General features: G+C 39.3%; 1 protein-coding gene across 4 annotated transcripts in view; it reads right to left on the bottom strand.

The window, feature by feature from the left end:
- DYNC1I1 (dynein, cytoplasmic 1, intermediate chain 1) overlaps positions 1-12,304 on the bottom strand; it is a 245,306-nt gene that overhangs the window by 103,284 nt on the left and 129,718 nt on the right. For all 4 annotated transcript variants that reach the window (XM_006779241.1, XM_006779240.2, XM_006779242.2 and 1 more), the window contains 2 exons: positions 8,422-8,584; positions 6,318-6,417 (listed from right to left, as the gene is read on the bottom strand). In XM_006779241.1, the coding sequence (XP_006779304.1) occupies positions 6,318-6,417; positions 8,422-8,584 (263 nt within the window). The remainder of the gene's footprint in view (positions 1-6,317; positions 6,418-8,421; positions 8,585-12,304) is intronic.

Here is a 12,304-nt window from a genome sequence, read left to right as displayed (position 1 = left end):
ATGCTTTCTAAAAATTTTAGTAACTGTGCTCAGTGGACTTTATATTTAATCCCTTGTTATAAAATAATTCCAACAATTAAACGCATAAGTGCAGGAAACACAACCAGTAAAACCATCAGGACTCCACAGTGAGTAGAAATACCTACTCACACTACGATATCTCTGTGCTGTGTATTAATAAACAAACTGAGGAGTGGATCTCATGGGAGATACAACATTTCATGAAAAGGCCACTCCTATCTGGGATTTCCATAAGGCAGTCACATTAAAAATTGTATCATTACATATGCAATTATATTAGGATTATAACAGATCCTATCACCCTTTGCTCAGAGATCATTTAATTTCCCCCCTATATTTCACTATGCTGTGTATATATTTAAAAATAGATTATCATAAATTTGAACATCAACATTTTTCTATTATAATAATTAAACCTAAGTCTTTTCCGTGGCTTTATTCATTCTTTAAACTCCCTCAATTTAAGAAAGCTACACAGAGCGACAACTTGCTGGTTGATGCAGAGGAAGTACAAGCCTATAATACATGTATGCGGCTATTATTGGACGTAATCACTCTTTATCAGAAAATACTCCTCAGTGGCTAAATCAAAAGCCCATTCAAAGATACTAACATCTATATAAACACAGAAGTCCCCAGACTGTCCAGCTGAAGTTTAACTATGTCGCATGTAAAAAGGCAACTCTATAAACATCAACACCACCACTATCAGAATGGTCAATGAGCAGCCAGATGTGTCTTGAATTATATACCACAGCTTCACATCTGGGTTTCATCGTCGGCTCCCACTTGTAGCTTTTCTTTTTTCCATTAAAAATATTCTAAATTATTTGGGTTTAAAACTCCTTTAGAAAACAGGGAGAGCTTTAGTAAAATACCAGTGAAATGTCTTTGGTGTAATTTCTATAATTGGGATCATAAGTCCTAAAGATATTACTTTAACTCTTATTGCATGTGAAATTTTATTAGTTCAAAAATCTCCTCTAGCATGCCTTTTTCTGTTTCTTCTTTGAACATGATTAGTCAAATTTGTTATTCTCCAATAAAAAGTACATTTCTGAACAATGATTTAACCTTAAATGTTAAAAGTATGAGTTTAAAGAGAATGAGAACAAGTATGAAGTTTATGATTATTAAAGAGGCTGGATTATCTAATATTTAACCTAGGAGAATTGTTACCTGGAAATGACCAGATCTGCTCTCAAGCTGTTTGCTCTTATAGAGAAATAAAGTCTGACTTTTATTAGAGAGAAGGGAACCAACATGTTTTAAGTGCCCATTATGTTCCAGACAGAGCTGGGTGATTAACTCATTTGGTCCTTGCAATCTAAACTAGCAATGGTTTTCCTATTTCTACAGATGGAGAAGCTAAGAGTCCCTGGGTGAGTAACTTGTTCCCAGTTATGCTGCTAATAAGTGAAGACCTGAGAACCCAATTTAAAGTCTGCTTGGCTTCTAGTCCACTGTAGCCTGCGTCAAGTGGCTCCTATGCATTTGTAAGGCACTGTGCCAGCTAAACTGTGGGAGAAGAATGTAACAACAACAGGCTTTACTCAACAGGAACTCTCCGCTAAGTAGAGGGAAATGAGACACATGCACGTGTAACTATAATCTCTCTATATAAAAGCCTAATATGCAAATTGTCCCCATGGAGTTCTACCAGACTGATCACTCGCTATGATGTGCACTTACCACCCCGGGGGCGGAGGGGGGGGCATAGAACAAAGGAAGGCCCTGGCTGGCACCCGGAAGGCCATAATTGGCCCTGATCACTGGCCAGGCCTAGGGACCCTACCCGTGCAAGAATTTCATGCACTGGGCCTCTAGTACAAACATAAAAACAGAACATGATATGTGCTAAGATAGGGGCATAAGCAAGTACAGAGGATAAAATAACCATTTTAGTTGGGGTGCTGCAGGGAGAAAAATTGAAAAGGATTTCTAAAAAGAAATGAGTGTTGGGCTTTGTCAAATGGGTAGGTTATCAGGAGAAAAGGGAGAGGACAGTATGGACAAGGGTACCAATATGGGTGCAGGATATTCTATTGGGTGTCAGCTGGCTCAGTGATGCTCCCATATTTGGAGATTACCTCAGTAAAAAGCTGTCTAACTTCCCAGGGACAATCCATTCATTGCAGGGCTGACATCCAACTGGGGCAATCACATTCTCTTAGCTGGTCATTGTAAATTTTGAACAGAGACACAAAACCTGTGGGCTGGCAAGTGAGTTAGGTTATGATAGCATTTTATTGGTGAGGTCCCCCAAGCTGCCCAGATTTCTACTATTCCTGAGTCCCAGTTGTTTATCTTTTCCATGGATCCCCTAAGTACCTGAGCGGCTCTCCAATAAATTCCCCCTTTTGCTTAAGCTAGCTGAAAGTGAATAAGAATAGGTTCAGGAGACCTCAGAAGGTAGCATTTGGCAGTGAGCTAATATGGGCATTCCTCATAGAAGTTACTGAGTATAGGCTAATGATTTTAGACTTTACTCTGGGGTGGTAGGAGTCATATGTTGCAACTATTTATACTTGTACTAATACTCTCCCCACTATCACATTTATTGAGTACTTTTTATGTACTAGACATTTTTAAAAATTGTAAGTTCTTTAAATACATTAACTCATTCAATAGTCACAATAAGCATGCAAGCTAAGTATTATTACCATCATTTTATGAATGAGGAATCTTAAGCCAAGAGAAGTCAGGCAACACGCCCAAGGTAATATTGAGAGCATATAAGTAATCGTTACAAGTGTTAATCTTGAAAAAATACTCAACAATGTAGAAACTTGAGGTAGGAAGATAAGTTAGGATGCTATTTCCAAAACAAGCAAGAAGTAGAGGGCATGGCATAAAGTAGATCTCAAATCCATATGTTAGCAGATTTGAATTGGTGTCAGTGGGAGTTTTCTTGCTATTGTAAATTTAATTTGATTTGACAACTAAAAAATCTGTCCAAAAGTACTCGAGTTTGTATAATCATGACTGAAAGATTGGAGAATGCAATTTACATGTGAGAGGAATACAATATAGTGGGAGTAAGACCATGAGTCTGGTTTTGTACCAGTCTGTCACATGCTATGTGTATAGTATTATTGACCCTCTCTACTACACAATATTCAATGAATGACAAAGTTGATGTAATTCTCCAAGTGCTCAAATTAATTCCAGGAAATTATGTGTGGATATTTTGAAAATATTGCAAACTTAAAATGTTCTTGTTTAAGAATCTTGGGAGATCAAAACAAAGCTATACAGAAACCTCATACAGTAGATGCTCGAATAACATTGTTTTGCTGTTATAACATTGATGAGATGCCTTAGGAATTGAACTCTTGTTTATATCAATTATCCCATGGTGAAATGATTTAATTATATGTCATTTTGTTTAAAGTCACAGAACCTACTTATGATGTTAACTGAGGACTTACTGTAGTGTTTTCTTTTTTCTCCCCTTTTTTCATTCTGTTCCACTCAGGTAATCATCCTACTAGCGCGTAAGGGTGTGCTTATGCCCTTCTTTGTTAATATCACTGGGTTGTATCTAGATACATTCAGGAAGTCTCTTCATCCCATACGCATATAAACATGGTCCTTTGAACCCCACAGAAGTGTTATGTAGGAGCTGAGGGTTCTAAACCTTTTTCTCGTGCTCCATATAAGTACATTTTTCAAAATTGCAAACCTCTTCCTCATAGTGTAGGTGAACAGCTTACACAAAAATGAGGAAAAATAAACGTGGTCTCTCCATGGTAGAGTTTCTGCCCTTTACAGATTCACTTCCTGAAACAAAAAGCATCACACAGCAAATCCATCCATGAGCAGGAGGAGCTGGCCCTGCCACTCCTCTGGGAGCACTGTCAGCCGACCCAGGGACAAGTACACGCTGCCTTTGAGGAATGTGTCAGATAAGGTTCCTGTGTAATTTCCAGACTCTGAACAAGTGAACAAGCCGAGCTAAGTGCGTCCTTAGGCTTGGATCTGATTTCTGTGCACACACCCGAGTGCACTCACAGACCACCCACACAGCAGCGGGATGCGGCCGGGCAATCCCTGCTGGTATGTCTCTGCTCCATCATGACATGCCTGCTCTGCTGTTTGGATGTAAAAGGAGACTCAAGAGGAGAGAACACTCACCCACTCAGTGGCTGATGACAGTCCGGTTGTGGGGGATTACTCTCCCCTTCAGTTCTCCAGCATGATTAAATGGGGCTCTTCACACCATCTGTTTAACTGCTCTGCCTAGAACACCCTCTTCTCCCCTCCATTTGTCTGAATCCCAGTCTTCTGAGAAGCCCTGTCTGACCAGAAACAGATACCAAACTCCACTGCACTCTAAAAGCACTTGCTACCTGCCCCATGTCATTTAGCACTTACACCCTCTCTTGGTGCCAGATTTATTGCCATTTGTGGGAGGCAGTGGTGAAGACCATATGCCCTAATGTACTGAAAGGCTTGGGTTCAAATCCCTGCTCTACCACATCCTAGCTGAGTGACTTAGCAAATACTTAGTTTCTCTGAGCTTCAATGTCCTCAGCTATAAAATGGAAAGAGTAACAGTGGCCACCTCATGCGATGTTATGAGGGTGAAATAGGATAATGCCATCCGAGCAGCTGGCACAGCGCTTAGCATGTAAGAAACACAAACTAAAAGCTAGCCATGATTATTCTTCTGAATAAAAGCACAGACTACAAGAAAGCAGAAACGGTGCTGGACATAAATGGCCAGGACCCAGCATTCCTATTCTCCTCACTGCTATGAAGTCATTGTCGTTGCAGCAGAGAACACAGCATGGTCATCGAAAACATGGGCTCAGGGCTCAGACCATCTGGGTTCAAATTCTGCCTGCACCACAACCAGGCTGTGCCACATAACTTCACTACTCTGCACTGGATAAACTGTCAGCTAGTTGAGTTGGCCATTCAGCAAACTGGCTTTTGGTTAATTTGCCTGCTTCCACTCTGAATGCCACACTAACAAGTTTAGGCTTTTTTCTTATTGATAATAGCGATTTTTAATCTAGGGGGTAGAGTGATCAGATTTGAACTTTAGAAAGGTTACAGTTGAATCTTGAACAACATGGTTTGAACTACATGGGTCCACTTATGTGTTGACTTTTTCAATAAATATGTATTCGGCCCTCTGTATCCCTGGCTTTTGAATCCATGGTTGGGAATCCATGGATGTGGAGGGCTAACATTGTTCTATACCGTTTTATAGAAGTGACTTGAGCATCCATAGATTTTGGTATCTGTGGAGGGAAGGGGAGAGTTGGTCCTGAAACCAATCATCCACAGATACCAGGGGACAATTGGGAATTTATATACAGATTTTTTTACTGTGTGTGTGTGTGTGTGTGTGGCTGGGGAGGGGACGTGGTATCCTTAATCCCTGCATTATTCAAACTATATTTGACTTGATGTTCAGAAGATAGGTGGACAAGCATAGATATAGAAGGTTAGCAATACTACAGTTGTAAGGTGGGGGATATATGAATAGAGAAATAGACGGTTTGGGTGACGGATGGGGTCTGGAAGATAAAGGAGAAGTTGCTAATGTTAATGATGAAAGTTCTGCTTTGGCCCTTGGGTATGGCTTTAACATAGAGAGAATGTAGTGACAAAAAAAGATTTATAATATGTGGAAATAATGACTTAATGATATGTTTGAGATTCTGTGGGGCCCCTGAGTGCATCTGTCTGGGGTGTAAAGTGGAATTGAGGAGGGATAGTAGGTGGGAAATATAAGCAGGCTGCCCCCGTGGTGGCTGAATCCATAGCAGTGGAAGAAATCTCCCACAGAGGCCCTGTCAGGAAGAAGAGTGAGGGCATGGCCATGAGGACCACAAGGTGGGAGGAGAAAAAGACGCCTTAGAAAAGTCTGAGAACTAGAGGGGAATAGTGTGTGGAATGCTGTGGAAGGATATTGTTTTTAGAAGAATGGGAAAGCCAACAACACTGGAATGTCAGGGCCAAAGAAGGCTTAACAATAGCCACAGGATTTGACAAATAGGAAACCATTGGCAACCTTAATGAGAGCAGCTTCACAGGCAGAATGGCCGGGTCCCTGTCGGGTACCTGGCACATAGTAAGTACTCAATATATAGGGATAACAGAGAGCAAAACTGAAACTGAAACCTCAGGAAAATAAGAAAGACACCCAACAGGCAGAGAAAAAATTGTAGGTTAAAGAGCATATCCAAAGTAGTGAAGCAAATTCCCCCCCACCCCCTTCTTTAATACAAATGCCATGAGAACACAAGCCCAGTTTGTCCCATCCCAGCAATAATTCTTACCTGGAGAGACCAGTCGATACAGGTGACTACTCGGTGCTTGGACCAATGCTCATCATAGAACTGACGATTGAAAGAAAGGTTGGCTCCAGCCTGGACATCCCTAGGAGGGTTTAAATATCAAAGATAAATATGATGCTTCAGAATCGGGCTTTGTCTCTTCTGCTAATGCTGAAAGAATGAAATGGAAAAACATGGTACACAATACTCCCTGAAGCCAAAGCATCCATTTATATTAACAAACTCTGTTCACAAATTAACTATCAAGGGTCTCCTTTAGGAAAAGCTCTCTCCATCCTGGCCCAGAAAAGGTTTCCACATGTCCCAGGCCTGGTATGAAATGTCAAATCTGTTTCAGATTCTCATCTTGACGAGTGCTAAAGGAGTCTCCTCCTCTCAGTAAGTTCTATCCTAAAGCAGAGTTTACTAGAAATGTCCCTGTTGTCAAGGGAGCACACACACTTGGCGATTCTTTGAGATCAGTGCCCCCTTATCTGGCCTTAGACCAGCGATGATGTGCATGTTTCTCTTTACCAGTAATTTCTGATTAGCTGTAGTGGTTGCCTCCCTGCTCAATAGCAAGTGGTAAGTTCCACCATGAGACAGACATGCTGGAGAGCGGGGGTGGGGGGTGGGGTGCACCACGTGTATGAGATGCTACACATAGACTAAAACAGCATCGGGATCTGGAATAATTACACTTTGGCCAGTGTTTACTTGGCTGATACTCAACTGGCCACAAAACCTCCTCTCAAGAGCACTTCCCTGGTCGTGCATTTGCTCCATCGACTGAGTGTTTAAATTGAGTCATGTTTATTCTCTGCCAGCAGCTTTTGGATGTGCATAAAAAACTGCCTACACTTCTTGGGCTTTGGTTCAAGAATTTCTCCACACTCACCTTTTTCTTTCTGTTCATTTGCTTCATTCCGTTGGCTTGCATCCTGCATCACTTGTACTGGGTGACCTGGTTTTAGATTATTTTCTTAGGCTCTAATCAGCTGACTTATTCTGAGTTGATATTTTTTTCCCTCCTGTTAACCCTTCTGCATCTCCACCTTTGCCAACTCAGGCAAGAGGTATATGCACCCAACTAACTGTCAGGAAGCCAGGATAACAGTGGGCCAGACACCCAGAAGGAAATAGCACCTAGAAAAGCCAACTGAGCCACAGAGTGGGCTTTTAAAAAGAAAACAAACATTTCACAACATGTATATTCAAAACACTATTGTCTCTTTAACTGCTTAGGACATTTCAGAACTCCCTTTTGAAACTGTGTATGGAGCCTCTGTTGTATTCCTTTGAGTGTCTTCAATGATGATAGTTTGTCCTTTGAGAATGTATTTGAATTTTAGAAATAGTAAAAAACTCAGGTCTGATGAAAAAGGCAGGGGATCTCACCTCCTCATATTGTTCTTGGCAGAAAGAAATTGGTGACTAAAAACCAGCTATTTCTATTTCTTAGGGAGCTCATAAAGTGCCTCTTTATTTTCCCCCCGATGATGGTTAGCAGCCACTGCCTTTCACAATGTATAGGTTGCAGTCACAGAGAAAGTCATTTGGGGCCACTTGCTTTTATTGATTACTTTTTTATTTGTTTTATCTGTAAATATATCCCTGCATCTGTGTTTCTAAAAAGGCATAGACACAGAATCTTAAGGTGTCTAAAGAGGAAAACATTTCCAGTTTCTATTCACTGTCTCCCACATCAGTTACGGTCTATCTTGTGTTTATTTCCTTCAGTTTCCTGTTTGCTTAGACATAAAAAATAGATCTACTGGATATAACATAAATCTCCTGCTGCTGCTTATAAGGGTGTTTTGTCAGAGGACAAAGTACATATGACTCTGCCAGTCTCTATCACCTGGCCCGGTCCCCAGATATCAAGTTCAAAAGCATTTCACGGAAGCACATGATAATTACAGGGAAACTCTAAGCCAGGAGGTATAACCAAAGCCCTTAGTCAAAGCTGTTTAGCAAGATCAACCCTGGAATTTCATCCTCCTCTGATTTTTTAGATTTGGGATTTTCAACGGTGACACACACATGAATTTAGAATCAACAGATAACTTATCACTGTATTTTTAAAAAATGCACACAAGAAACTAACCCATCTTTTTCCTCTAACTCGCGACCACTATAGTCAAAGAAGATGTCCGAGTCTTCGGCCAGCGCTCTTTCAATGACCCGGATGGTCCGATCAAAAAAGATGAGAAATTCCTCAGAATGAAGGATCTGCTGTTTCTCTTCTTCTGTCAGCTCCCTTGGAGGGGCTTTTTATGTAAAAGAGATTGTTAGGAAAGAAAAAAAAAGGACAATTAAAACATCTCAAGAGGAATCCAACTCTTGAAAGAGACTGCTTATCAAAGGAATGAGAAGACACAGCGAGATAAGCCCTTGTAAATATCCAGTCTAAATTACTCCCACATTCACACAGAACATTTTTGTGCAGATGTCTTCACTGCCAATTTTACAAAAAGATTTCATATCTGGCCTGCTTACTGTTTGGAAGAGCTGAAAAATATTCCCAATGAAAATAGATTGGTGGGTTCTAAGCAATCAGTTTTGAATAATGTCATTGCCTTTAGAACTGAAAAAAAAATAGGCGAAAATAATGAATATTAGAGAAATCTAAAACTATGTATATTAGAGACTACTGTAAAGCTGCACATATTAAATAATTAAGAACTACCTATGCTATGATCCAGATAGCACCTATCCTCTTTCTCTGGATAAATTCATTTTATTTTAGATGATGACCTGATAAGGCTGACTGATTGCTATATACATTCCACTCAAACCCTGACATGTCCTTCCAAACCCCTTTCACCCCAAATATCTTCTGTTTGTACACAAACACGTGGAACAAATAAATGCTTCTGTGAGACACCTCACAATTGCTTGTATGCCTCACTTTTCTAGCATGGTCGAGCTTATCACGAATCCTGAAGATGCAAAAATGAGGCAAAGAAGATGAAAAAACCAGCAATATGTCGTGGTGTCTGAAAGAAAGTTCGCTTCAGAGTCACAATTAAGTTACATAAACTGTTTCTTCAGTAGCAGGGTTTACATAAACCGGTAAAGGATTAGGAACTCTCCCAGACTGAGAAAGCCTCAAGGGCAGAAACTGTCAGCTGAGCCTTTGTGGTTCTTCAGGAACCCCATTCAACTCTGGGCAGGGAGCCCTCGGTCCACACTTGATTGATGACTCTTTCCGTGGCACCAGAAGTGCCTGAAGTTGAAGCTACAGAAGGGGGTAGTGCATTACAATTACAGGTGGGTCCCTGGTGGAATCACTCACCCACTGGCTTTTCCAAACACTTCTACCACCAACCCTGTATAACCAGGACCAATGTCCATATGGCCACATGGTCAGAGGACTCTTTCAGGTGCAGGCCTGGAGCATAATGTTTTATGTAAATGTTACTTGCTTCTATTCATGGTCTCTCAAAGTCACGGTTCTGAGAAATGGGAACTGACCAAAGCTCTCCTGCAGAGCCATGGAGGGAATCGCAAACTTTTCAGGTTCATGATGCCTCTCCCCTTCCCACCGCCCCTTTCCTGCCCTAGACCACAATGCGGGAGGTTCGGAGGGACAGACTCCACAATATGCCCTTGTACAAGAAACTAGCATGACCCTGACGTAGTTGGTTCACACCTTGAAAAATGCTCTCCAGGTAACATTATAACAAAATAAAACAAAGAAAGATAAATCCACTCCAGCAGAAGATCTTCTCCAAAAACAGCCCATCCCATAGTTTTTAAATATAGTTAGAAACATTTCTTTGCTGCTGAAGTCTCCAGAACCCGAAAGATGCCAGTGTCTGCTGGGACTCTCCAAGAACCCCATCAACTTCTGCTGAGAACAACTGCCCAGACACTGGCTTGAGAAATAGTGAAACGGACCATAACAACAAGAACTCTACAAAACCAACATTTCCTGTGCCATATGTTAGCTTTGATTCTTCAAGCAATTAAAGGTCTCTGGGCAAAGCAGGCCATCATACCTAAACTCTAAGCTTGGTTTAAGGGTTCAAGCTAAATACACTGGGCAAATAGTTGAGTATTTAATCATTACTCTTTAGGTAGCAATTTAATAGTCTACTTCTTAAAATTCCTATATATTAGTATGAAATTGAATTTTTTCACCCATATGTAAGTTCAAGAAAACAGTAAAACCATTCAATGTAACTAGGCAAAGTAAATAAATAAATAAATAACCCTACAAAATGTGAGGGTTATTTTATTTTGGTTAGTACTGTTACATAAATAAACAAACTTCACTAAACAAGGGTACTATAGGACTAAGGAAAATGTCTTATTTTAATAGCCTCGTTTAGCCTTAGTCACTGTTGATGGATGACCAAGGCACCCTGGAAATTAGGCAGAGAGAGGACTTTTCCCCTTTATTCCATTTTTATAATACTTAAAGAAAAGCTTTCTATTCTCTGTTTATCTTTTTCAGCTCCTTCTATTTCACCTGTATCTTTCCTCATAGGTCCATTACCTTGACTAAAAAATAGTATCTGTGTAATTTTCTGTAATTTTTTTCTCCCCTGTAGCTTATTGTCACTTTGATGTCATCTTTCAAGACATACAACTTCTCTCTAAGAGAAAAATAAATGGCTGATCAAAGTGTATTTGCAAAGGCCAAGTTCAGGTAGGTGAAGCAGTAGCCTCTTCAGATATTATATTTGACAATACAATATTTGGCTTAAAATAAATTGCTACTGGAGCAAAACAAAAGATATATCTTATATTAAGCTTTGATGTCTAACAGGGATCAAATGACAAGATTTGTTAGCACAAAATAATAAGATGCATGTGCAGACAAGTAGTTTTTTTAACATCGTAAACAATATTCAACTTAGGAGTTAAGTAGGACCACAGGCATTTTTGACAAAATCCCAAAACCTCCCATACTTAAAAATCTTTAAATTGATAAATGTTGTTACAATGTAATGAAAATATAATGGAGCATCCAAGAACCATAATCAAAAGCTGCATTCGGAGATGAAACCTCTCCAGACATCATATTTTATGAAAGAAAATTGGCTGATTAATGGAATCCAGAAGGTTCAAAATACAAGCATAAAAAATTAGAATCAGAATAGTTTTGCCCCAGGATAATCCCCAAATCCCCCCTGAAATACTTGTTTCTGCAGCTTTTCCCTATCACTGGAACCTAGTCAATTTTTTAACACACTCACTGCATGAAAAGGGCAGGATTAATTTAATAAGGCATATCAGAGCAAAACATAGGCATTATAATATTTTATTTTCTTATAAGAAATATTATAGCAGGTGTTTTTTTTGCAACAAAATGTTTATTATTTCTGCCAAGACCTAACAATAATTTTTGCATCTAAAGTGACCTTAAAAAGAAAAAGATTCTTTGTAAAAAGCAGAATATGTGAATTTGATTTACATGTGGTCCAAATGACATGACAGATTTCAAACTTAGCAAAATTTACCTGAACAGTTATATTTAGCTTGAATAGCAAATATGAAAACATGTGCTGCATTCATGAAATTCAAAGTTTAGATGGCTGCCTAATTCTGTGAATTCATGTCCTGCAAAATTAAAATCTAGTATACATTTTATTTCAGGGTTTACTTTATATTCTACTTATTGTAGAAATGTTAATTTATCTTGGTTTTACATATAAAAACATTTTTTTATGTCTTTCATGATTAGTTTAACCTATTTTTTCGCGTTTTCTTATCAGCCTTAAGGTGTATTTTTTCAGTTTCTTTTAAACTTATTTATTATACAGTATATCTTTTGGGTTCTTGGAATTTTTTTCTCCGTAAAAATATAAAATTCATCATGAATTTCACAATTTCTTTTTTTTCTTTTTTTTTAAATTAAATCTTTATTGTTCAGATTATTACATTAGTTACTCTTTTTTCCCAACATAACTCCCCTCCACCCAGTTCCCACCCCACCCTCCACCCTCACACTCAGAATGTAGACATTTCAGCTGTGAAAG

Source organism: Myotis davidii, unplaced genomic scaffold, assembly GCF_000327345.1.
Source record: "Myotis davidii unplaced genomic scaffold, ASM32734v1 scaffold187, whole genome shotgun sequence".
NCBI lineage: Eukaryota > Metazoa > Chordata > Mammalia > Chiroptera > Vespertilionidae > Myotis > Myotis davidii.
This window is presented reverse-complemented; position numbering and strand designations above follow the sequence as displayed.